The sequence below is a fragment of the Trichoderma breve genome, chromosome 1, assembly GCF_028502605.1.
Source record: "Trichoderma breve strain T069 chromosome 1, whole genome shotgun sequence".
NCBI lineage: Eukaryota > Fungi > Ascomycota > Sordariomycetes > Hypocreales > Hypocreaceae > Trichoderma > Trichoderma breve.
This window is the reverse complement of record NC_079232.1, coordinates 957,943-983,478: the sequence shown is the minus strand read 5'-3', so window position 1 is coordinate 983,478 and position 25,536 is coordinate 957,943. Positions and strand designations below refer to the sequence as shown.

The window sequence follows — 25,536 nt, the reverse complement described above, 5'->3', positions numbered from 1 at the left end:
TGCTGTGTGGCAGTTATATTGGCCGGGGTACGAAGTACTCAACTCAAAACAGCAATCAGGCAATCAGTCGTGTGCTGTCAGCTGTGCTGTGGCGCCTTTCGGTGGCTGATCGACCGCTGCAAAACCTAATCTGACAGCGGCCCCAGCGCGGCTATAGCAAGGCTATTACAGCGTGCAATCATGGCTGCTGCAGACGATGTACCTGCAGGGGAGCCGCCCAAGACGCCTCGCAACCGCACCTTTCGAGGGAAGAGCGTTTCTCGCTTCAACCTGTTCCGCGATTCAGATGCGCAGAGCTCGCCCGGCTCCAAGAGCATCCGCAACCTGCCTGCGTCTATTTCGCTCTCGGAAGCTCCTCCGTTGCCAGACGCGCCGCCAATCCCCAACTTTGTGCTCAGCGCAAATCCCAAAAACGACTCGAGCCCCTCGCAACGCCGATTCTTTGGTGGTGAGCTGAAGCCGCCGCCCTCGCCCTCGGCCAGGTCCTTCATTTCTGAGCCCGGATCGCCCTTTGGCTCGCACTTTGGCACGCCGTTGAGCAGGACTGCCAGCAGGACCGAGAGGGAGATTGACGAACTTGCCGCACAGCTGGATTTTGAAATCGAGGAGGCGCATCGCAAAAAGGCAGAGGCCCTACAGAGCTGCAAGGAGGACGACGCCGCTCGCTGCGAAGACGACGTCGCGCGACTCGAAGCCGAAAGGGATCTTGTCATTGACGAGCAGAGGAAATTTGATTTGGCTCGACTTCAGGCGAAGCCGCCTTCGACTCCATCTGCAAAGCCCAAGAAGGTCCTTGAGAAGCTCAACCTCTTCTCGAGAAGCAGGAAACCGAGCACCAACTTCATTCAGCCGCCACTGACCCCTCTGCCACCGGCTACTCCCAATAGCATCGCACCCTCGGTTTTCACACCCACACCTAGCATAAGCCGAAGAAGCAGTCTCGACGACTCTCCTCCCCTGCACCCCTCGCAAAGGATGAGCTTCATTCGACCACACCCGGATGGCGATGCGCCAATCTCTGCCATTAATGGCGGTGAACGAGTGAGTGCTGTTGGATCTACCTGTGTGACCATTGCCGCATATTTGCTAACCCCTCTTCTCACCCCCTCTTGCAGCGCATCACTGTTCGATGCCTTTCGTCGACCATCAATCTGGAAGTGACTGCTGATACTACGCCGGAGGATATTCTCATCGCAACGGCTGCTCAGACACGGCATGACATTGATGTCGAAACCAGTGTCGTCATTGAGTGCTATGACACTCTTGGGCTGGAAAGGCGCATGCGGCGCTATGAGCATGTACGAGACACGTTGAATTCATGGGATCGTGACCAGGACAATTCACTCCTGGTTATGCCTTGTGACACGCCGGGGGATGACGACAACCTCGAGCTCTCCTCTGTCCCGCAGACGGATGAGCCTGCGCCTGGCTTTACTATCCAGCTCTATCATTCCCCTCGCCCTGGCAAGTGGAGCAAAAGGTTCATCACCTTGCTAAGCACCGGCCAAATATATGCTTCCAAGCGCGCTGATGCGCAGCCTGCGGACAAAGATAGCACATCGTTGTGCCACCTAACGGACTTTGACATTTATAAACCGAAGGAGAGTGAGCTGAAACGGCATCTCAAGCCTCCCAAAAAGATCTGCTATGCCATCAAGAGCCAGCAGAAGACAGTTGTCTTTCCCAACGGAGAGAATTTTGTCCACTTTTTCTGTACGGACGATGCTGCCGTAGCCCGGAGATTCTTTGACCAAGTGCATGCTTGGCGAAGCTGGTACATCGTCAACAAGATAACGCACTCACGCCCGATAGAGAGGTCTCCGCCTCTTGATCTGAGCATTGAAAGCATCAAGATGCCAATCATCCCTGAGAAGTCTCCACGAGTCTCTAGCGGCTTGACCCTCTCTACTGGATCCTTCATAGACGAGAGCGACTTTACCAGGGCCATTGAGGAGTCTACCAGGAAGCTGGCTCTGGAGGCCCAGCTCAATAAAAACAAGCCTAGAGGAAGGAAGGCCTCTAGTGCATCCGTCGCCCACAGCGTGAAAGAAACGTTTTCGCCTACCGGCTTACTAGGAGAGGGGTATGAAAAGCGCAAGGAAGAGGCAGCGGCGGCAAGCGAGACTACAACCGACATCAAAAGCCCTACTGTCAAGAAGCTTGAGGGCCCATTCACCGAAGGCCCGTCATTGCTGAATAGCATCGGATTATCATCCCCCAAATCCCCCAAATCTCCCGAACAGCCCCAGGTGAAGTCTTGGTTCCCATCCGCTGCGGAGCACAGCGCGCGCAACCGAACTGCTTCGATTTCTCTTCGACGGCCTGTGACAGCAGACCCCTCAACTCAGTCTGATCATGGCAAGGGGCCAGCGCCACTTTTGAACTTTGCGTCCAATTTCCCAGAGCCTCCACGGCCCCGAGAAGGCCCTCGGCAGGGTCCCGGATCGAGACGCGGCCAAGGGTTGCGCCCTCCACCAGGCTCGCCCCTCGTCAACTTTGCAACTGGGGGACAACAAGCACCACCAGGATCACCAGGAGGAAGACCCGGCCCACCTCTTGCCGGCGCTCCTCTACCACAACCGGGCCCGCGAAACCGCAGCCGCTCTATTGCCAGTTCCAATGGCGGAGGTGGCTCTCGACGCATGCCTGGCGCCGAAGACCTCCCTTCTGCATCTTCACAAAATCGGGCACCCGGCCCACGATCGAGCCGAATGCCTCCCCCTCCTTCTCCTCACGGCCCCGCGCCGCAGCACCGTGATCATCGCCGTCCGGGCCCTTTGTTGCAGGAACGCCAAGAGCGTCCCAAAGAACGCCCGAGAGAACGTCCTCAAGAGCGACGGCCAGGGCCTCTAGTCAACTCTGCCCGATAGTGAAGACGCACTGTACATACATACCGGTGATGCATGATAGCGATATGCGTTTCCTTGTTATGAGACCCTGACCAGAGGCAAAGAGTTTTCGATATTCGGGGTTTTTTTTGGTATTCCCTTTGTTCATTCTTCTTGAATAACCCATCTTGGTCATAGCAATGGTTTTCTTGTTCCCTTTGTTCATCATTTAGCCAAGGCGAGTGGCACCGGGGTGGTTTTCAGGCTATACGTAGCAAACATTATGGGAAAATGGGAAGCACTTGGGTTGAGCTTGTATTTTCATATTAGAGGAAAGCCGTGTATTTCAGCAATTAGGATGTTTTGGTATTATAAAAATATGCGCACGCGCACACGGGGAGAGAGATATCATGGGAAGGCTATAGTAATACACATAACACTAATCCATTCGTCCTTTTTTTGTGTCTATATCTTGTCGTGAATATATATTAATATGAATTTATGTCGATTTTACCATTTCGCCACAACGCTGTGAAATCGTCTCGTCCTAGCTCTTTTCTTTTCTATATCTCGGAAAGATGGAATTTATTTGCTTCGCTTGTAGATCTTGCTCAGGAACACCTCAAACACCTGCTTCTTGAGGCCCTCGCTCTCGTCAATCTTGTTGATCATGTCCTTGAGCTCGCCGGCGCGCTTCTCCTCAAACTCCTCGTACAGCTCCTTGAGCTTGAGGTCGTCGTAGAGCTGCTTGATGACCTTTTCCTTGGCGTCGTCCTTTTGGCCGTAGTTGTCCTCGAGGGTCTTGCGCTGCTCGGGGGTGACGATCTTGAGGGCCTGGTTGACGAGCCAGGAGCACTTGTTGTCCTTGATGTCGGTGCCGATCTTGCCAATGTGCTCGGGCAGGCCGAAGTTGTCGAGGTAGTCGTCCTGGATCTGGAAGTACTCGCCGAGGGGGATGAGGATGTCCTTTGCGGTCTGGAGGTTCTTTGGGGTGGCGATGTCGAGGTAGTAGAGGGCGAGGGCGACGGGGAGGTAGAAGGAGTAGAAGGCGGTCTTGTAGATGACGATGAAGGAGTACTTTTCGAGGGAGAAGTTGTCGAGGTTGACGCTGTCCTCGGGGGCGGTGAGCAGGTCGCAGAGCTGGCCGAGCTCGGTCTGGAAGGACGTCTCGTGGAAGAGCTCGACGAGCTCGATGTAGCGGGGGTGGTCGCGGAAGAACTTCTTGAGGATCACGTAGATGCCCGACTCGAGGATGAAGGCGTCGTTGATGGCGATCATGCCGACTCCTTCTTGGCGGTACCAGCAAGGCTGGCCGCGGCGGGTGATGCTGCTGTCCATGATGTCGTCGGAGACGAGGAAGAAGGCCTGGAGGAGCTCCGTCATCCAGCCCAGGGTGGCCGTCTTGAAGTATTCGTCCTCGGTCAGAGGGCGGCCCAGGATGACGGAGGCAGAGTCGGGGACGGACATGCCGCGGTTGCATTTTCCGCCGAGAGGGTTGACCTCGAGGTTCTGGTTAGACAACGAGTTAGTTTTTCATGGTCCTGATTCTTGAGTTTGTAGTTCGTTCTGTGTGCCCCTCCTCCTCTCCTTTCTTCTTCTGATATTCATAGGGATATGATGTAAGAGGGTGCAATAGATTGCATGAAGGCATTGTCACTCACCTTCTTGAGCCACTCAAGCTCCTTCTCGGGCAGCTTGTAGGACTTGGCATGGTCGAGGAGAGCTTCTTCCAGCTTGGGGTAGACAGCTTCAAACTCCTTGAGGGTAGTCTTTTGAGCCATGGCGACGGAGTCAATTGAGCAAACAGGGAGAAAAGAACAGGAGAAGAGTGACGGGTATAATTCAGCTTGAATTCCAAGAAAACAAGAAGAACGAGAAAGAAAACTGCCACGAGTTGGGGAGAGACAATGATATACGTGTTGGGTGAGTGTTGGGTCGAGTTCGGTTACTAGAACTGGACTGGACCCCTCTATTCAATTCCGGGAAAATTGCCAGACTTGACGGCGGGGGCCCCTCAATGCCTTTCCTTTTAGGGGGGCGGTGAGCGGCCTCGACAAGGGCGGCTACGAGTATTCGGTATCTGATAACTGAAGCTAGGCCCAGCTTGTCCAGTAGGCGGCTCGAAGTAGAGTGTACGCGGATGTTTGGCGCGGCTTGGGATGGTGGCATTTGATGCGCTGTAATGGTGTGCCGGTACCTGAAAATTGGGGGTAACACGCTGTATCTTGAGTGTGGTGGGTTTGTGACATCCCGATGAGAAAAAAGGCTCTGGTACTCCGTGCAAAACATCCGCTACATCTGCTGTAAAGCCTACATCGCACTGTATTTCTTGGGAGGCAGCAGCGCTAATTTCTTCCCACCCTCACTGGGTACTTGGCACCACCTCGCCGACTGATACGAGTACGGACCAAGGCACGTACTCGGATTTGTCTGCAGTGCTTATCGCGACAACCACCCGAGACAAGTTCAAACCAACGTTAATGTCATCAGCCTGATGCCTTTGCATTTGCACTTCTGCACCGCTGACGCCCTGCATGAGAGCTGAGTTGGATTCATGACATAGACAAGCAAGGGTTTGGGGAGTCACAGCAAGGGCTGCGGTTGGGCCTTTGCGCCGCGTTTTCACCACCTGCCTGGCTCTGGGTTTGTTTTGTTTACTTGGATGTCATGGCCTTGAGCTCTCACGAGGTTGCCACGCTGCGGGTGGCGCTGCAGGATGCGGTCGTCAAGTGCTCCGAGAGGTGTCTCTACCAATCGGCAAAATGGTGAGCTGCTGAGTCTCCTTGTCTAATTCTGTTGAATTTGCGCGTCATCAGTGGCCATACTGATCATCTCATCCATCTAATCAAGGGCAGCCGAGCTACTCAATGCAGTGCATGAATCAGATGATGGCGAGGATGAGACGGGCGGTGCCGAAACCAAGCACACATCGTCAATCTTTTCACCAAATCAAGATGCTGACGAGGCCGCTCTGGAGGCAAAGGAGCTCAGCAAATACCTCCTCGCCAAGTCTCTATTTGACTGCAAGGAGTACGACCGTTGCGCCGCCGTCTTCTTGCCGGACTCGCTGCTTTCCACTGTTCTTGACTCGCGCCTCGAGAAGCAGCCCTCTGTCGCTGCCAAGGGCAAGGGCAAGTCCAAGGCGACGGATGAGACGAAGCTGAGTGCGGTTCCGCTGCCCAAGCTCAGCCAGAAGAGCTTATTCTTAGCGCTGTACGCCAAGTTTATGTCTGGGGAGAAGCGCAAGAATGAAGAGTCGGAAATGGTCATGGGACCCCAGGACCTCGGCACTGTCGTCAACAAGCAGCTTCTCATTGTTGGGAGGTTCTTGGCTGCTTGGTTTGAAGAGAGGACGACAGATGATGACGAGGTCCTCGGAAGTCAGGGCTGGCTGGAATACCTGTACGTTGGAAAGCCTTTCCGTGACTTGACATCGACTAACTCTAGATGATTCAAACAGATATGGCATGGTGCTTGCCAAAGAAAAGAATGATGAGAAAGCATTGGAGTTTTTCATACGAAGTGTTCACAAGTACCCCATGAACTGGGGCTGCTGGCTAGAGATGACATCTCTAATATCAAGAGTCGAAGATGTAAGCATCAATCGTCTGTTTTCTCCCCCTATAACACAGTAACTGATATAACATATGCAGCTGAATCGGATATCTCGACACTGTCCCCAAAATATCGTTTCTTACATGTTCCATCTCCACACATCGCTAGAGCTATACCAGCAATCGGCAGGGCTTGCCAACTCTCTCGATCAGCTCCTTTCCATCTTTCCGACCTCCTCATTTCTCCTCACATGCAATGCATTACTGGCCTACCACGCCAAGGATTTAATGGCTGCCGAGCAACATTTCAGCCGGCTGCTATCGCTTCATCCACACAGATTGGACTCTTTGGATCACTATTCAAATATTCTCTACGTATTAAATCTGCGGCCAAAGCTCGCATTTTTAGCTCACTTGTGTTCGAGCGTGGACAGGTTTCGACCAGAATCCTGCGTCGTCATAGGAAACTACTACTCACTCTTATCAATGCATGAAAAAGCGGTGGGATACTTCCGGCGAGCACTTACGCTTGACAGATCGTGTCTCTCAGCCTGGACTTTGATGGGCCATGAATACGTGGAGCTCAAGAATACTCATGCCGCTATAGAATCATATCGCCGGGCTGTGGATGTCAATCGGCGCGACTATCGTGCTTGGTATGGTCTCGGACAAACGTACGAAATGCTGGAAATGCATACCTATTCGTTATGGTACTATAAGAAGGCGGCGGGCCTTCGCCCCTGGGATGGCAAAATGTGGATGGCAGTTGGATCATGTCTCCAGAAGATGGGCCGAGAGCGTGATGGCATCAAAGCACTCAAACGTGCTCTGCTAGCCGATGCGTACTATGACGTTGGCAGCAGCTTTGGAAGTGGCGGCGATCTGCTGGGTGCCCGTGGAGCCACCGGCCAAATGGACCCGGAGATCTTGCTACAGATTGCTACAATGTATGATCAGCTGGGCGAAGAGGAAGAAGCAAAGGCTTACATGGAGTTGTGTATGGCCCAAGAGGACGGCGGCCCAGCTGCGGCTGGAAATCTTGGTGAGTCTGTGAGGATTCATAATGACTCACCGGGAGGCTCTCCTGGCTATCCCGACCGAGATGATGCCAACGCGGAAGGGAATGCAGAGGGCACTGGCGTCACGGCTGCGACCAGCAAGGCTCGGATGTGGTTGGCCAAGTTTGCCATGCGCACAGCAGACTATGCGACGGCGAATCGACTGGCAGCGGAGCTGTGTCAGGATGGAGTCGAAGTTGAAGAAGCTAAGGCTTTGGCGCGGGAAGTCAGATCGAGGCTCGAGGCATCTGGGATGTTGGGGCCTGCTGGCTAGCGGCGGGTGCAGGCGCTGCCTCGATTTCGATCATGATTCATATTATTGACCGAATGAAACGGACTGACTTGGTTCCCCCTTTTTGTCGTTTACAGAGCCAGATGAACAGCATGAATGAATCAATGAAAAATGGGCAATTTGATTTCACGATGCTTTGCTAATGTTTCAATGATGTAAGGAGCGTATTTTGTTTTTTATTAAATCACTACTTGTCTAGGTAAAAAAACCCGATCCAACAAAGCCTTTTTAAATTCGCCTTCAGTTCTCATGTAACATTAATCGTGTATTCCCTAAAATATCAAGGAGTGTGAAGAAGATTAAATCAAAAGCAAAGTATTAAAAGCTGAGAACTGTCCCGTATAGTGGGATAATGGCACTTTTGATGGGCCGCCAAGGGCCCATGTGGTAGCGAAGTCGGTCGCTTAGAGAGCCAGAGCGGCAATACCAGCGACGACGAGAGCTCCGAGACCAGCCTTGTTGTTGGCGGCAGCACCAGTGGGGATGACCGGAGGAACTGTGCCAGTGGCAGGTGGTGGCGGAGGAGGAGGAGGGGGAACCACAGTGTGGGGAGGAGGGGGAGGAGGAGGAACAACCGAAGTGTTGGGAGGAGGAACAACGGTGTGAGGAGGAGGTGGTGGTGGCACGGAGGTGACCAGAGGAGGAGGAGGCCTGGTGTGAGGAGGAGGAGGAGGAGGGGGAGGAGGAGGAGGAGGCGGCGGAGGCGCGACCGAGCTGTTGGGAGGAGGAACCACGGTGGTGACCGGAGGCGGCGGTGGGGGAATAACCGTGGTAACCGGAGGAGGAGGAGGCGGAGGAGACTGGGTAATAGTGCAAGGGCAGTCTATTGGGAGTTAGTGGAAGCTGAGGAAGCTGGAGTTTTGTCGTCAGGGGATACTCACTGGTAATGGTCAGAGTAGTCGGCTCGGTGACAGTATAAGTGGTGCTGCCAGCAGTGATGGTGGTAGGAGACTGTGATGAGAGAGTTAGCTAGTTGTTCAAGCTCATAGAAGTTCTGTATAGTTTATGAGATGGAACTTACAGGACAGAAGGTAGTGTAAATATCAGTGGTGATGACCGTGGTGGTGTAGGTCTGTTCATGCTCCTTGGTGTAGGTGACGGGCTGCTCCTGGGTGTAGGTGACCTCGTGCTCCTTGGTGTAGGTGACGGGGGGTTGCTCTTTGGTGTAGGTGAACTCGTGCTCCTTGGTGTACTCCTTGGTGTAAGTGACAGGGTACTCGTGCTCCTTGGTATAGGTGACGGGGTACTCGTGCTCCTTGGTGTAGGTGACGGGATACTCATGCTCCTTGGTGTACTCCTTGGTGTACTCCTTGGTGACGGGGTACTCGTGCTCCTTGGTATACTCCTTGGTGTAAGTGACGGGGTACTCATGCTCCTTGGTGTACTCCTTGGTATACTCCTTGGTGACGGGGTATTCGTGGTTCTTGGTGTACTCCTTGGTGTACTCTTTGGTAACAGGGTACTCGTGTTCCTTGGTGTACTCCTTGGTGTACTCCTTAGTGACGGGGTATTCGTGCTCCTTGGTGTACTCCTTGGTGATGGGCGCCGGGTACTCGTGCTCCTTGTGCTCGTCCTTGTGGTCATCCCACTTGTTCTCCTCCTTCTTGGGCTCCTCATACTTGGGCTCTTCTTTCTTAGGCTCCTCGTACTTGGGCCCCTCCTTGTGCTCGCCCTGGTTGCCATTGTCACCCCACTTCTGATTCTGATCATCCTTCTTGGGCTCTTCCTTCTTGGGCTCTTCCTTGTGCTCGCCCTGGTTGCCATTGTTGCCATTGTCACCCCACTTCTGATTCTGATCACCCTTCTTGACATCTTCCTTATTGTCTTCCGGCTTGGAAGCGTCAACCTTGTTTCCAATTGTGGATGGGTCAATCTTAGGCTCATTGGACTGGGTACCAAGGTTGCCGTCGGCCTTTGAGTCAACGCTCTGCTCATCCCGCTGGTTCAGGTCCGCGATCGACATCGCAGACGTGAGCGCCGCGGTGGACGCCAAGATGTGCATGAAACGCATGGTTGCGGAAAAGAGTTGATGCTCTCAACAAAAGACAAAGAAGATGTGACTCCTGAACAGTAAGCGAGTGTAAGTCTGAAGACTGTAGCGAAAGAATGTTGCTGTGATGCAAGAAAGAATTCCAGTCGATGGCGGGATCAAGGCGCCTCTTTGTAGTTGAGAAACAGCGGGTCAATCGCATAATGATGGCTGCATTCAGACCAAGTATTTAATTGCTGCACCTTGCCGCATGAGGAGAGGCTTCATGAAGTCGTCCATCGCTTAAGAGAAGCATCGCCGGATCGAGGGAGGCTTGGGAGCTTAGTCTGTGGCTGCATGATGCCTTCTCATAAACATACTAGGTACAGTAGTGTTAGTGCGATGAAGAAGTGTATTGATGAAGATGAAATAACTAACATGAGAAGTAAAGAAGGTTCTAATTGGGTTTAGATGTCAAATGTGTTACGAAAACGTCAAGTGGGTATTCTCCATGTGCCTGGGGGGAAATACTCGTTTGACTGGTGTCGAAGCACTCGAGGATCAGCGCCTCATTTCCGAACAGCACCGGGATGGAGTTACAGATGGAAATAATTGGACCGCTAACGGTCTGATGTCACGAAAACGTTTAGAATCTGGTTAGGCTGTGAGTTTCCGAGCCGTTGGTGGCTTCTGGCTGGCTCTCAAGAGGGGAGAAAAACTAGTAAACAAAGTTAGAGTTTCATCTAAGCTCTGCAACTAGCTGGTTAAATGTAATACGAGCATCTCGTTACCATGTAGTTTGAGCTTGGGTTAGCACATTGGCCACAATAACTGCTGCTCCAAGATAAACTTTCCTATCAAGGAGGATTGCCCAGTAGTTATGATACCTGTGGCATTGTGTCAACTGATCCTCTGAAAGTAAGCATCAGAAGAAACTATCTGGAGCAGCCTAACACGCCATAATCTTGGGTCGAATATGTGTTCAGACGCAATTCATGATTTAGTTCATGATGCCTTCCATAGCAGCAGCTATTGAGAAGAGGGAGTTCCGAAGATGCCAGAGGCTTGCCCCAACCACATCGTTACATGGCCTTAATCGTTCAACCGTCTCGGGTAAATTCCGAAAGCAAGCCGCCATCTTCAAATCGATGGGCCGATACTCCATTGTACGGCAGAATGAAGGCTGGATCCGGGATCATCTATGAGTGCAATCGAATGAAAGATAACCAAACATGGTTCTCCCATGCGGTCCCCGTTAATCATCACAGCTGAGAGTCCGATTGAATGCAGTTCGAGAATGGTAATACGCTTATCCGCCGACTTTTAGGCGTTAAGGAGCCTTGCACCGATCTGATGTCGTCTACATGATTCCGGCTGGCAGATTGAGTTCCGACTGGAATGCGGGTAGACGGCAACGGAACCAACCACTGAGCTGGGCAGCCGAAAGCAACGCAGAGAGAGTTTGCCACCAAAAAAACGGCAAGAAACTCTCAGAGCTCTAAGCTAAAAATAGGTCCGATAGAAACAGGGTGATGGCTGGCGAGAGAAATGATGGCGGATGGAAGAATGGTGGCTTTCACGTCTGGCTGTGTGTTTGCATGTGAATGAATGGCATGCAGCTTGGAATCGTGATGTGTGCGTCTGGATGCATGTTAGTATATTGGATGCAGCCTCAAGCAGACGAAAAATAGATTAGATGATACCTGTATGAATACTTACCTCCGTATCTGGATTTTACGTACAAAATTGATGTGCAAGAATCTAGAGGCGAGAGAGTTTGGAGTTGCATCGTGAGGAATACGAGGCGTCGCACTTGCCTTGAATGATTAACACTGTATAGCGCTGCCTATCGCCATATTAAAATACAGTGTTATCCGAATGATACCTGAGTAAACACTGTACGTACACTCTCAACACGTGCTTCGTGCTTCCTCTTCCCTTGACGGAATGGCCAACAAAATCCCCCTCACTACCAAGTGCAGAGAATCTGCCTCAAAGCTTTCCGCCATGAGTTTTACTTCTTGCGCCACGTCTGTAATCGTCACATGCAAATGCATCCTTTCGGAAAAATTAAGCAATTTGTCCTACGTTCCTACGCCCTGTCAACGAGGGAACAGTGAGTGACGATAGCGGTACGATGCCTGTCATGGCCGAAGTGCAATACTCGAGGAGGTTCAAGTTACTCTACTCCCTTTCCGCTTATCAACCAGATCTAACTAAATTGCTTTCCATAGGTAGACTGCCTTGACGACGAAGAAATCGCTGGAACTCTTCATGCTGAGAATTGCCCCCAAGACAAGACCATTGTCCATGGCCTTCGCATAATGTGCACCTTGATGACCCTCGTCACACCCATGCCATGCCTTTATCTGGCACATCGTCCTCTTCTTTGATTCGCATTCATTGATGCTTCTCTAAGTTTCACAGATATCTGTGCTTGTGCGATGTACTCACTCACCGGTTTTGCATGTGTTGGCGCTGTGCACCTGTTCTCATTCCAACTCCTGCCTGACGCCTTAATGGCTCATGCGGCCCAAACTTTGGCATCCAGGTGGTGCGCTCTCACCAAGTCTCTGGAGCACCTCGTTAGTCGACAAAACTATTGTTTCACGGCCCAATTGCACTAGCTGCTCTCTCCTCTCGGCCAAGCCCAAAGACACGCAGACATATTTCCGCCTGATAAACGGCTATTCTCACCGAGGGCCGAAGGCCGTCAATCGATAGCTCAAGCATGGCAAAAACTCGGGCTTTGCTTTACGGCTCGAACTCGCCACTGTGCGGGCTATCCGAATAGCCTAGACTGTTGGATCTTCCACGGCGTGAGCAATGAAGGAAATTTTTGTGCGTGTCTTTCGGATTTCCTCTTGGGGTTGGCCAAGTTGCCCTCTGCCAGTTAACCCAGCTTTGGGTTGGCTTTGGCAAAAATATCAGAACTGGGCCCAAGCTATCTTACACTACATACAGAGGCAAGTTTACATTTACCGTATCAGGCAATCATGTCCATTCTTAGTGAGGGATAACTGGGCCATTCTGATATTCCCGGGTGGAGGTCAAGCAGTTTAACCTGTTTCTTGTTCGCCGTCCATTTGAGAAAAAAATTCTGGAATTCTCCCCAGAGAAACCCCTCACTGTGTGAATGGTGAACGCTGTAATGGTCATCATGCAACCGCCAGTTTCTGACACGAAATGGGCATCTGGAGGGCTTCCAAAGAACCATTTATCGGTTGCCACGCAAGCCTCGGCTTCTGAAAGGCTACCTATTCAGCCGGTGCCAAGTCTCATTGTTACTGAGCCACGGTTCTTGGTATGCGGCACATGTGTTAGGCGCAGACATCGAGTCTGCCCTCTCGTCAAAGTTGCTATCGCAAAAGGGTCCAAATGTTTCCAACACGGTGTGCCTTGGTCTCTCTAGAAGCCCCACCGGCAGTCTTGGATTATGGAAGGGTTGCATCATCAAGCACCCAGGTGAACATGTCAAATCAGCTTTGCAGCCTAGAGCCGTGTTAACTAACAATGTGCTACTATTGATGCGCCTCTACGTGGCTTGCAGTGTTGCATTGAGCACAATGATATCCGTATAATACAGGCTATTGTCGGCCTCCCACCTAATATTGATAGCATGGCTTACATGCGGCCGAGAGTGACCCTTGGTTGGATACCGGCGTTGAGATCGTGACAATGGGCCCACGCATCGAGGAGAAATCGCGATTGTTTCTGGAGGCGGAAGGCAGCGGGAGGGAGGGAATCACATGGAATCTCCCTGCTGCTTATGGCCATGGAACCTCCCTGCTGCTCTTGGGGTGGATGGAGCCTTGAGGATTTTTCAGGTTCCACCTCTTCTGGTTGTTCCTTGCGACTCATGAGAAGCTGCGCAAGCAGGTTCGCAGGTGGTTGCAACATCCCTGCGCCCTGCATTTTTGGTGACAAGGATTGGCTGGGTTCCCAAAACGGATCGAAGCATCGGATGCCCTAAGGAAGGAAACCCTGCAAGGCGCAGAGGCAAAAAAGACCACAGGCTCAGCCCTCCTCGGCGGGGATGAGGAGAATTGCTCGATGGTGCCCAATCCACTGCCTTAGTCGCGAGCTATTTACGCAGGGGACAAGCATTCGTGAGAGGCCGTGCGCACGATCTCAACCGAGCCTGATGGATGAAAGATTGGCATAGAGTGTTGAACCAGTTGCTTTTCTTTCCTTCAAGTATCCATACAGTGATTTCCGCCACCGAGACAACTACCATCATCAGCCAGACTACGCACTGCACAATCTCTCGCCAAGAGGCCTTGTGCAACTTTCTGCGACTGGCTCGACACAGGCTTTTAAATCGGAGGCAGCGGAGAGGCACGACAGGAGAATTCTCACGATCCACCCGCCGGTCCGGCGACCTGTCAGGGCAGGCCACATGGATTCCTGCCAGGCACCGACCAATGGAGTCACGGCCCCGGGTCCCGGCCGTTATGCAGCTAGAAAAGACGGTTCCCCAAGCCGTCGGGCACCCTCTGGGCCAATTGAAAGCTTTGAAATGGGTCGGGCGGGTACTCTTACACGAGGTATCAGCCTCTGCGTTTGGGTGGCGATGATGCGCATTGTCCATTACGAAATGGACATTATGGACAAGTACCTGCGAGCACCGAACTTTAAGTCTTATGCTCGGCTCTGGATTTCTGAATCCGGGTCAGGAACCCGTCCCTCCAAGCCAGTGACAACACAGTGCCACTGGTTTGAATTTTGCGACCCTGGACTGCACACCATCTTTCTCTGCCGTTTGCTGACAAGCTCTGATACGCTGAGCGCCAGCAAATCGACGAGAGTTTCTTCTCCTCCTCTTATTGGAGTATCTGAGCCGTTTGCAAAAACATTCGATTATGCTTTTTCGCAAGGCGTCCGTGGCCGGGCGACATGCATCACAAGGTGAGGGGAACGAGCGCAGCGGCAACTGTAACGCGCAACAGCGCTGCAGTTCCCATTCAACTCGGATTACGTCCATCAGAGGCCCTTTTTTAGTCATGTGGGATGTCAAAAAGTGGCTGAAAATGGACACCATTTGTTTCAAAATGCGCCAGCACAAGGCCAGTCTCGGTGACCAGTCTTGCTAGACGCAGTTCGTCTTCTTGTCTTCTCTTTTCTCTTCTGAAAAGGCCCACTCGCTGGTCCAAGTTGTGCCGCGCAATGGGGTCCCGAAGCTCAGTCTTTACGAGCCCACCGTAATCCATTGTGGCGTTGAGAGCAAGGGTGCTCAACGGCTTCGGCTTCCGGGTGCCCAGCATGCTACCGCTTCCGTCCACACCACTCGCCAGCACCACCGCTGGCTAGCAAATGGTGCCTGCATTAGACGCTGTCCTCTATGCACATGGAAAGCTTTTTCAAGGTCAAGCATGCAGGCACTAAAATAGCCTCTGGGCTCGTCGGTCGTTGAATCGACCCACGATAGGCGCCCACAGGGGGGGACAAAGAGGGGAGAGAACAGTGCCGGTTGTTCTGCTCCCCACCAGACTACCCTTTGCCACGCGTATGCTGGTCGATGAGCCCTCTTGGCTATGTGATTGAGTAATTATAAAGAGGACGGCTTCCTCCCTTTCTTGTTCACAGGAAATCTTGTCAAGATATCACCATCACTGTTCATTTCACTTGTCTTCGGACTATCACTCTTTCTTGTGTACTTTACACCTTTTCACTCCTTCTGGAAAGCAGAGTATAACGGCAAGGCCCGTCACATTATATACAACACTCTTTCTTCAGCTTCTCAAGCAAAACCCCCCAAACAAACATTCAAAATGCGTTTCGCTACTTCTGTTGCTACTCTCATTGCCTCCGCGGCTCTCTCTTCCGCTGCCACAGTCACCTTCTGGACTCTGGACGACGCTCAGCGCACCATCTACTTCACCTGCAACCCTGGCAACGCTGACATTGACTCTGTCACCGTCGACGGCAGCAAGAACACCACTGTTACCTTCCCTGATACCTGGCAAGGAAACTTCTACGCCGTCAAGGAGGGCGCTGCCAACGTCCCCGGCATGCTCGGCGAGGTCAACTTCGGCAGCTGGCACGGACTGACCTACTTTGACGTCTCCGCCATTGTTGACCCCAACGACAAGGACAACGTCAAGCTGATGTTCCCTGCTGAGTCCTACGAGCCCATGTCTGGCTGCGTCAACTTCCCTTGCAACAACGCCTACTACCTCCCTGATGACATTCAGACCAAGGCTACCATGGAGAGCGACCTCATCACCACTCTTGGCTCTGGCTCCATTGCTCACACCTTCACTGAGGAGCAGTAAATAGCTGTGTATTCAGACTTTCCTTTTTTCTTGATTTGACTCTGGGGGGCTTTTAGCTCCCCTTGGTGCTGAGCACCAGGTCACTCATGACGCTATGATGAAATGCAAAAACTTATCATGATATGGGATACGGGTTACTGGGTATAGGTTTTGCACGGGAAACAAAAAAGGACAAACTTGGTTGCGAGCACAACCATTCACTTCTTACAGATTTTGGTCTTTCTTCTTCTCACCTAGAGTGAGAGGGGGGAACCAGAGGCTGGCACTCATTTCAACTTTACCGCCCACTGAGGCGCTTCACACACTCTTTTACTACGGACCTTTTACAACTTTTTTCTTCACTTCATGAATACCCCTTTTTTTCTTGTTGTATATATTTAGACTTTATATACAGATTCTGGATAGATATAGAGATGGCAATGTGGAAATTTGATTCAATTCAACGACTTGATGGCCCTGCTCCGTGATTCTGAGCGATTTGATTGATATTACAAAGCCTGTCAACCACGCCACCCGAAGCAGAGAAGCACGCGATTTCTTTCCCTCTTTCTCCTCGGCGTTTAGATGATGACCAATTTACTCATGACAGAAAGAAAGCACTTCCGTTAGTGTGAACCGCCCTGACGCTAACAAGAGACGAATTTTTTTTTTCTTTTGCTACTTTAAAGCCAGACTATCAGCGCTTTCAACCAGCTGCCAACACCAAAACCAACACCGACTCGTGCACTAATAACGAGACCAACGGCGTAAGTTGCCCAAAAGAGACGATGCCTTCGTTTTTTGCCGGAGGCGAAAGAAGAAAATTTGGAAGGAAGAATGGAAGAAAAAGTCGTGGAGAATCGCCGAGTTGTCGGACTTATTATGGGTTGCTATATAGTAATAGCAACAAGCTGTTTCGCCACCTTGTCATAACCATAAAGAAAATTTTAACCCAGCAGCTTTATCTGATCTACACATCGTGAAGCCACGCACAAAAAGAGTCAATTTTAGGGCTTCCTTCCTACTGTAGACGGCTAAAATCGAGAAAACTCGCGCGTGAATAGAAGAAGAGAGAGAGAAAAAAAAAAAAGGGACCCCGAATGGCGTCTACCTTTCAGCTCACTGTTTTAAACTTGACAAGCGCCACAAATAATGTGTGGATAAACGGAATTAAACCCGAGAAACAAAAAAAGAAAACTGCTCTCTATTGTTTTTTGTTGCTGCACGTGGGAGATGATTGAAGAGGCGTAAAGGTTTTGCGCCGTTGATCGGCTGCTCGCGCTTCTCACCAACAATACATAAGAAAAGCTGCACTGTGCTGTACCTGACAAAAGAAAAAAAATTCTAGCGGTTCTTTTGAAATCAATGACTAGCCAGAATGTCTTTGGAAGCGCCGTAGAACTTCCGTTTGTCAAAAGTGCAATAGTGCAATCGCCGAGTCAGAACTCCATGTAATAGGTAATGTAGCATAGAGGGCGATGATTCAGATCATTATCCCCACATCATTATATGTACACGACGCAGATAGCCATGCGTCGCTTCTTCGCTTTGTACAATCGTAATATACAAATCCAACAAGATGAACCAAAAAGAAGAGAAAAAAGCAACCATAAACTCCCATCTAATGATTCCGCATCTGTCATAAAGCAAAAGCCATCCGATAAAAGATGTATATATAGACTCAAGTGATTTTCTCACTCCTTTGGTGACTCCTCTGAAGATTTCTTTGATTCCGATTCAACCTTCTCCTCTGTCTTTGAATCACTTGTTCCATTAGTTGTAGTTGCAGTTGCAGCTGTAGTTGTAGTCGTGGTAGATGAATCTTCCTCAACCTTCTTTGACCTGACAATATTGGCGAGGAATTCGCCGGCATCGCCAAACCCGTCAATCCTTAGCAACTTGTCACCAAAGACGTCTACGTCTTGCATCATGCTGGAAAGATGTGTTAGAAAGGAAGAAAAATATTGGTATTCTCATGACATCACTTACCGCCTTTGACCAGCCTTCGTTGTTACGGCTGCTTGCCGCAAGGCATCTCCGAGCTGGGTTTTGTAGCTTGCAAATACAGGCACCATGATGAGTTGGATGGACGTTTCGGGAAGATGCTTGGTCAGGACACGGTGCAACGTTGTTGTCTCTTTGACGAGCATCTCTATGTACGAGTGTGGTCCCTCGGAAGTGTCAGTGTCCCAGTTGATGGCTCGAATGCTCTTTGCATGATTAACAGCACGGCCACTCATAATTTCAATCAGTTTTTGATGGATGTTGTCTTGGTGCTCTTGAAACAATCGTCGAATTTTGTCAAACTCTCCCATTAGATTGGAGACATTGGCGCCGGAGCCTGCCTGACGGCGAACATACTCTCTCACATGAGGGATCAAGGTAGCCATGAATGCCAAAGCCTGAGATGCAAGAGCTAGATGTCGCGTTGTGATATTCTTCAGGCCGGCCGATCGAGTAGCACCGGCTCCCAGGATGAGTTGAAAGCATCGGGAATTGAAGAGCTGCAGGTAAGCTACCAAAGACGTTGCAATATCCGACGTCATGGATGGGATTCCGGCGATCAACTGCAGGAAATCTCCCATACCGTCAAGGCATAGCACGGCAGAATTCGGAAGCACGAATTTCTCCGACTCAATGACTGCGTTTCGAACCTTTTCCTTGCTAGCACCGTTTGCTTCCGATGAGCCAATATCCGAACTCAGTTTCTTTGGACTCTCGAAAGGAATCCATATCCTACTGTTCTCGGTCCAAGCTTCTATGTCATGGGTACTGCACTCGAGGATCTGGTTCAAGAGCAGAGTGTTCTCGTCTGTAAAGTCCTTGGCACCCCATTGGTCTGATTCCATCCCCTGGGCAAGCTTTTGCATTTCAGCGTCGCGATATTTTTGTACAAACTCCTTGATATGGTTGTTAACCACAGTCTTCAGTGTAGAGCAACTTCTTCCAGATATCGCTTCGCATTCGTATGTAAAGAATAAGTTGAGGTTGAAATATCGCAGGAATAAGTCAAGTGGGAGGTGGATAGCCTGCTCTGATCGAACTTTGAGAATCTTGACAATCTTTTCGTTAGCCAGATCGACAGCTTGCGACAGCAAGTTTCCTAGATCAATGGCTTTATGGAGCTCTTCCTGAATTGCAAACGCGGATGGCTGCTGTGAGTTGCTCATTTGCCGATCATATCGAGGGCTAGGCAAGGGAGATCTAATCGGGGGCGATTTGAGTCCATCGCCATTGGGCTGATCTGAAAGTGAACTGGCAATATCGAGTAAAACCTTTACTTGGGTCGACACGCGCCTCAACGTCTCTGTCACACCAGTGTATATCTTTATAAAAAGTGCCTCTGCGTCTTCTGCATCCAATGACCGTAGATTGCGGGCCAAATTCGCAGACTTCTCCTGGCTCGACAAGTGTCTACCTCCGCTCGCGGTAGAAACTGACATCATGGACATGTTGTCATCGTCATTGGAACTTGGGAGCGGGCGGCGGATCAAGTTTCTGATTTCGCGAAGAATCTCCTCACGATAAGCGGTCGCGGCAACTGCAACATGCTTTGCGCGATGCAAACCAGTCATTACTGGCAATAACTGCGCTTTCAATTCGTCTGTACCCGCCAAATATGTGGGAAAGATAGACGGTGACCTAGGGTAGTTGCCCCTTTTCGGTGCTGCGTTGCTCCATCGAAGAAGGACGTCGGACGTTGTGAAAGTTTCAAAATGCCGACGAATATCGGATGAAAGCATGGATGAGAACTGAGATTCATATGCCTTGCCGATGCGAAATCGAAGTTGAGAGAGATCCGAATTGACCCCTTGTAGAACCGAAGCAGACCTTAAATCTCTTAATCGAGGCATATCGACCTGCTCACCAGACTCTTCGCGTTCGCCCGCTATCAGCAATTCCAGCGAGTCGATGCTGGCCAGTGCCTTTTCCACCTCACCAGCATCAACGAGAGACTCACAGTTAGCCACGCCCTCGGTAACCAATCTCAACTGCCAAATTGCGTCGCTGAGCTGTCGGAGGTTCTCCTGCCGTCGTTGTTTTTGAACCATCATCAGGCCATTTGCGGCCACTCTCTCATCCAAAGCTTCCAGTTCCTTTCTCAAAGCCTTGATTCGCTGTACCGAGTCCGCTGCTTCAGAGTGGAGCTCCTTGAGGGATCCCAGTGCCGTGAAGAACGTGGTCGATGCGGTTGAGATGGAGTTGATAAGGTGAATTTCAATGGTATCCATGTACCAGGAGAGTTTCTCTTGCAGGATGGCATTCGTTGCCAGTGTTTTCCTCGGCACCACAGCATTTCCATTCCCCTCATCTTTATGCTTCTGTATGACCTCGGAGCGTTCGCTTACAACATCAAAAGTCCGGGGATTCTCAAGATGAAAGTCGTCGTCAAAATACACTGTAGGGATAGTTGACAGCGGCGGAGGTCCTTGCGTGGCCTTACGGCTGAGCGCCGATGGCCTACGCAAAGAGCTAACAGTGTCTACCGAGGTCACAGAGGACAAAGAGGCCGTAGAACCTTTCCGAGGAAGACGACCTCTAGCTCCCGGCCGCAAGAGCCCGTCACTGGTACTTTCGGCCTGCTCGTCTTGTCTACTGCCTCGTCGATTGGCATTCTCCTCCTCCTCGTTTTCCTTGACGCGGCGAAGTTGTTCGTATAGAGCACCAATCTGGGAGAGGTAGGGCGCAAACTCTTCGGGGTCAACCTTGGGTATGTTGGTCAATGTAACGGGCGGGATGTCCCTTGCGGTGGGGGGCTTGTGAGAACTCGAGGCTGGCGCTGATGTATGAGGCTGGAGGCCTGTTCGGACAATAGGGGGTTGCAGCAACGTCGAGATTGCTATGGCGCCTCAATTAGCTAGCGCTATCTTGGTCGAATGCGGCCCAACAAACCATTCTGTCCAGATTCGTATACAGCAGAGGAGCCGCCGCTCAGCGATGTATCCAATGTTCCTCCTATCGAATGAATTGAACTGGCTACGGAGCTCCGTCTCGAGTGCGGCCGCGGATGGCCTTGGCCTATTCGACCGCTGCATTGCCGTCAGCTACCGGATAGCTTCCCCCGCGAAGCTCAGAAAAGAGTGCCCACCTGTGGAAAGGATAGTCTGCTCGGCCTCCAGGAGACAATGGGGCCAGATTATCGACAGATCTGCCGGCGCTGGGCGTGGAATACATGGCTGGCTGCAATGGTTCGTGGAAGACTGCGAAATGAAGCTCGGATTTGGCTGTGGCTGAGCAAGGCGACGAAAGCAATGCTACCAACTTCGGATCTCCAAGTCCAAGATGTGTAACGGAGTATTATAAGAGACTATCGGGGTATCATCGCTAGCAAATAAGGATTGGAAAAGAATAGACGCCGGATTAGGATTAAACAGAGAAGCAAGAGAATCGTCAGCAGGATCAAATCAAGCGTCGAGCTGCCAGTCAAAGAGAGAGTTGACGACTGTCCATTCGCCAAGCTGCCAACAGCTGCAAGTCGCATGCCGTCAGCAATCCGCAGCCAAGCTACATGTACTTCTGACCCGATATTCTCCCGAAACACACGTGATACGGTCCCTGGAGCGAAGAATGCGCTAGGCCATTTCCAGCTATGGCACGACCCTGCTGCAACCACTAAACGCGTGTTTCGCGTCTCTTTTCTAGGCGCGTCGAGTCCCTGTAGCCAGATTTGCCCCGCCAACCCTTCAGTTCAGGTTTGTACCCAGCAGAGCAGCTTGGGTTGAGCATCAACTAAAAACAGCCTGTGGCCGCTCGTCGAAATCTGCTTATTTTTCACAGCGAGCATCACATAATATCATGGATCGTCAGTCTGTGTATTCGGCTCGCGTGTACGAGTCCAACTTTGGCGATGTCGACGACACCAGGCTGCAGCTGCAGTCCCAGCTGGAGACGTTCATCCTGGATTTCCGCCTCGACAACAACTTTGTCTACCGGTAATGGCACAGCTTCCCTCCAAAGACACAAAGGACTCCTTGGCTGACTGATTTTGTATGCAGAGACCAACTGAGAGAAAATGCGCTGCTGAAAAAGTTCTACTGCGATGTCGATATTAAGGATCTAATCAGCTTCAATGAAGAGCTTGCACATAGACTAGTGTCAGAGCCTGCTGAAATTATTCCTCTCGTGGGTGGCTCCCTGAACTGTCGTGAAGACGAGCAGAGTTGACAAAGAATCAATTGTTTAGTTCGAAGCAGCATTGAAGAAATGCACACATCGAATTGTGTTCCCCCACGAAAAGAATGTCGACCTCCCCGACCACCAGCTTCTGCTGCATTCCGATGCGGACGATGTGTCGATTCGCAATCTCGATTCCATGACAATTGCCCGAATGGTCCGCGTGCCGGGCATTGTGATTGGAGCTTCCGTCATGTCCTCAAAAGCCACCGAGTTAAACATTCAGTGCAGAAACTGCAGCCACTCCCAAGTGCTCCCTATCCTTGGTGGCTTCACAGGAGTCACATTGCCTAGACAATGCGGGCGGAAGCGTCTTCCTAAAGATCCTACGCCGACTTGTCCACTAGATCCCTACTTTGTCCTGCATGAAAAGTGTCGCTTCGTCGATCAGCAGGTTATTAAGCTTCAGGAGGCCCCCGATCAGGTCCCTGTGGGAGAACTGCCTCGCCATGTGCTCATCACCGCCGATAGATATCTAACAAACCGAGTAGTCCCTGGCTCCCGGTGTACTGTGATGGGTATCTTTTCCATTTATCAGAATAAGGCGTCTAAAAACTCGTCAACGGGAGGCGCAGTTGCTATTCGAACACCATACCTCAGAGCCGTGGGAATCCAGACGGACATTGACCAAGCCGCCAAAGGAAACGCTACATTTTCAGAAGAAGAGGAACAAGAGTTCTTAGAGTTGAGCAGACGGCCGGACCTGTACAACATCATGGCGGATTGCATTGCCCCGTCCATCTATGGCAACCGAGACATCAAAAAGGCCATCCTCTGTCTGCTTCTCGGTGGATCAAAGAAGATTTTACCCGACGGCATGAGATTAAGAGGTGACATCAATGTGCTGCTTCTTGGTGACCCCGGTACTGCAAAGTCGCAACTCCTAAAGTTTGTTGAAAAGGCAGCTCCGATTTCCATCTATACATCCGGAAAGGGTTCATCAGCGGCTGGTCTGACGGCCTCTGTTCAACGTGATCAGTCAACAAGAGAATTCTATCTGGAAGGTGGTGCCATGGTGCTCGCTGATGGTGGTGTTGTGTGCATTGACGAGTTCGACAAGATGCGAGACGAGGACAGAGTAGCCATTCACGAAGCTATGGAACAGCAAACGATATCGATTGCCAAGGCCGGTATCACCACGATTCTCAACGCCAGGACGTCGGTTCTTGCGGCTGCTAACCCTATTTTCGGACGTTACGACGACATGAAGACGCCCGGAGAGAATATCGACTTCCAAACAACCATTCTGTCTCGTTTTGACATGATCTTCATTGTCAAGGATGATCACAGCCGAGAAAAGGATGAGAGGATGGCTAAGCACGTCATGGGCATTCATATGGATGGCCGTGGTGCCGAGGATGTAGCCGAGTCTGAGATTCCCGTGCAGAAGATGCGACGATACATTACCTACTGCAAAACGTATGTTCTCTCCCTTTTCTTCTCGTTGTTTTATGCATCCATTTTGGCTAACTTGTTTACTTCAGACGATGCGCTCCTCGACTCAGCCCTGAGGCCGCTGAGAAGCTGTCCTCTCACTTTGTATCCATCCGACGTCAAGTTCACGCCGCCGAGATTGAAGCCAACACACGATCCTCCATCCCCATCACCGTCCGTCAACTCGAAGCCATTGTCCGAATCACAGAATCACTCGCCAAACTCACCCTCTCGCCAATTGCCACTGAAGCACATGTCGACGAGGCCATCCGCCTCTTCCTTTGCTCTACCATGGACGCAGTCAACCAGGGCAGCAACCAGGGCAGCCGTGAAATGAATGACGAAGTGAGCCGCCTTGAGGCTGAGCTGAAGCGGCGACTACCCATTGGATGGAGCACCAGTCTAGCCACTCTGCGAAGAGAAATGGTGGAAGGGAAGGGTTACAGTGAGCAGGCCTTGAATCGGTCGCTAATGCTACTGCAACGGAGGGATACAATCATGTTTAGAAACCAAGGAGCGCAGGTTTACCGCAACGGAGCTTAATCGAGGAGGACCACCGGTTTCGGGTTGAGATGCGTCATGATGTTGCCATATATGAGACAGCGCGGCTTAGAAAAAAACAGCCGTGACTTATATTAAAAGAAATAAAATAATTGAAACGCAGCGCAGCTATAAATGTTTTTTTTTTTCATTCGGCATGACTCCAGGGGTGCTTATCATCATCATGTGAACTCTGTTGTTTGACGGTGAGTTACTTAGCGCGCAAAGGATCCTTTGACTCATCGGCTCAACCTCCTAATACAGAATCATCCAACCTCAACTACAACCACGTCCCAATTTGCCTATATATAGCCCCCTTCATCCCCCTTCACTCTCTCTTCAAAACTCAATCCTCTACATATCAATGTGATCCCGCCAAAGGAGAAACCAGCAGGCAAAATGGCCCCCAACAGAGTGCTCTCGTCTCCCTCTCCCCCCAGCAACGAGCCCGGCACCGTCCTCCTCGAGACTGCAAACCTCATCATCCGCCGCTGGCACCCCTCAGACGCCCCCGCGCTCGCCTTAGCAGCCAACTACCCTTCCATCGCGTCCAACCTGCGAGACCGCTTCCCCATGCCCTACACTCTAGCCGACGCAGAGAGCTACCTCACCAACTTCGTCTTCTCGGAGGAAGGCTACCCCCACGCCATGGCAATCTTCGTCAAGCCAAACTCTGGCCACAATAGTTCCTCTGAGCCGCTTTTCATTGGCGGTGCGGGCCTCGAGAGTAAGGGCGACGTGTACTATCGCACGTGGGAGCTCGGATACTGGTTCACGCCATCGGCGTGGGGGAAGGGCTATGCGACGGAGTTTGCAAAGGCGATTGTGCCGTGGGCGTTTAAGACGTGGCCTAGATTGAATAGGATTGAGGCCTTTGCGTATGCGAGGAACGAGGCGAGTCAGAAAGTTTTGAGGAAGTGCGGATTCGTTTTGGAGGGTGTGAGGAGAGGGGCTTTGGAGAAGGATGGAGAGGTGCTGGATGAGTGTGTGATGGGGATTCTCAGGAGTGATATTAAAGAATGAGATTGTCAAGCGGAGGTTAGAAAAAGCAAGACCGCAGAATAAATAAGTATATATATTTAGTAATTTAAGCAAGCACCCAAACAACCTATGGAATACCTATTTATCTAGTAATTAAACCCTATTTTATAAATATATTAACAGTTACTAGAAAAACGTAGATATAATAGCAGTTAGTAGAAAAATATAAATATAGTAGCAGTTACTAGAGAAATGTAGAGATAATAGGGAAATATAGAGATAGCAGCAGTTATTTCCTATAAATATAAATGTAGCAGCTACTCCTTCTATAGGCGTGTAGTTTGACTTGTAGGTGTCTGAAATCTTCCCGGTCTCGGGTTTTCTGTCCTCCGCTTGATTGTTACTTGTGGAGTAAATATGAGGTGTGATTGAGCTTTATACGGCAGTTATTG

At 50.9% G+C, this 25,536-nt stretch overlaps 8 protein-coding genes across 8 annotated transcripts; 5 read left to right on the top strand and 3 right to left on the bottom strand.

The window, feature by feature from the left end:
• Nucleotides 1–180: 180 nt before the first annotated feature.
• Nucleotides 181–2,870, top strand: T069G_00326 (uncharacterized protein; the record flags this gene model as incomplete). The annotated part of the gene is made up of 2 exons (XM_056167536.1): nucleotides 181–1,041; nucleotides 1,116–2,870. The coding sequence occupies 2 exons, from the start codon at nucleotides 181–183 to the stop codon at nucleotides 2,868–2,870; spliced, it is 2,616 nt and encodes an 871-aa protein (XP_056032852.1).
• A 543-nt stretch (nucleotides 2,871–3,413) lies between these two features.
• Nucleotides 3,414–4,609, bottom strand: T069G_00325 (polyprenyl synthetase domain-containing protein; the record flags this gene model as incomplete). Its single annotated transcript, XM_056167535.1, has 2 exons — nucleotides 3,414–4,337; nucleotides 4,490–4,609. 2 exons carry the CDS (start codon nucleotides 4,607–4,609, stop codon nucleotides 3,414–3,416), a joined length of 1,044 nt encoding a protein of 347 aa, XP_056032851.1.
• An 886-nt stretch (nucleotides 4,610–5,495) lies between these two features.
• Nucleotides 5,496–7,714, top strand: T069G_00324 (anaphase promoting complex subunit 8 / cdc23 domain-containing protein; the record flags this gene model as incomplete). The annotated part of the gene is made up of 4 exons (XM_056167534.1): nucleotides 5,496–5,593; nucleotides 5,679–6,230; nucleotides 6,289–6,421; nucleotides 6,482–7,714. The coding sequence occupies 4 exons, from the start codon at nucleotides 5,496–5,498 to the stop codon at nucleotides 7,712–7,714; spliced, it is 2,016 nt and encodes a 671-aa protein (XP_056032850.1).
• Nucleotides 7,715–8,136: 422 nt separating this feature from the next.
• T069G_00323 (uncharacterized protein) lies at nucleotides 8,137–9,743 on the bottom strand (the record flags this gene model as incomplete). The annotated part of the gene is made up of 3 exons (XM_056167533.1): nucleotides 8,137–8,555; nucleotides 8,614–8,683; nucleotides 8,754–9,743. 3 exons carry the CDS (start codon nucleotides 9,741–9,743, stop codon nucleotides 8,137–8,139), a joined length of 1,479 nt encoding a protein of 492 aa, XP_056032849.1.
• A 5,729-nt stretch (nucleotides 9,744–15,472) lies between these two features.
• Nucleotides 15,473–15,976, top strand: T069G_00322 (uncharacterized protein; the record flags this gene model as incomplete). Its single annotated transcript, XM_056167532.1, has 1 exon — nucleotides 15,473–15,976. One exon carries the CDS (start codon nucleotides 15,473–15,475, stop codon nucleotides 15,974–15,976), a length of 504 nt encoding a protein of 167 aa, XP_056032848.1.
• A 1,673-nt stretch (nucleotides 15,977–17,649) lies between these two features.
• T069G_00321 (vps54-like protein domain-containing protein) lies at nucleotides 17,650–21,130 on the bottom strand (the record flags this gene model as incomplete). The annotated part of the gene is made up of 6 exons (XM_056167531.1): nucleotides 17,650–17,887; nucleotides 17,945–19,199; nucleotides 19,272–20,438; nucleotides 20,523–20,795; nucleotides 20,849–20,985; nucleotides 21,045–21,130. 6 exons carry the CDS (start codon nucleotides 21,128–21,130, stop codon nucleotides 17,650–17,652), a joined length of 3,156 nt encoding a protein of 1,051 aa, XP_056032847.1.
• A 621-nt stretch (nucleotides 21,131–21,751) lies between these two features.
• Nucleotides 21,752–24,106, top strand: T069G_00320 (MCM2/3/5 family domain-containing protein; the record flags this gene model as incomplete). The annotated part of the gene is made up of 4 exons (XM_056167530.1): nucleotides 21,752–21,888; nucleotides 21,952–22,078; nucleotides 22,140–23,548; nucleotides 23,614–24,106. 4 exons carry the CDS (start codon nucleotides 21,752–21,754, stop codon nucleotides 24,104–24,106), a joined length of 2,166 nt encoding a protein of 721 aa, XP_056032846.1.
• Nucleotides 24,107–24,502: 396 nt separating this feature from the next.
• Nucleotides 24,503–25,126, top strand: T069G_00319 (acetyltransferase (GNAT) domain-containing protein; the record flags this gene model as incomplete). Its single annotated transcript, XM_056167529.1, has 1 exon — nucleotides 24,503–25,126. The coding sequence occupies one exon, from the start codon at nucleotides 24,503–24,505 to the stop codon at nucleotides 25,124–25,126; it is 624 nt and encodes a 207-aa protein (XP_056032845.1).
• Nucleotides 25,127–25,536: the final 410 nt, after the last annotated feature.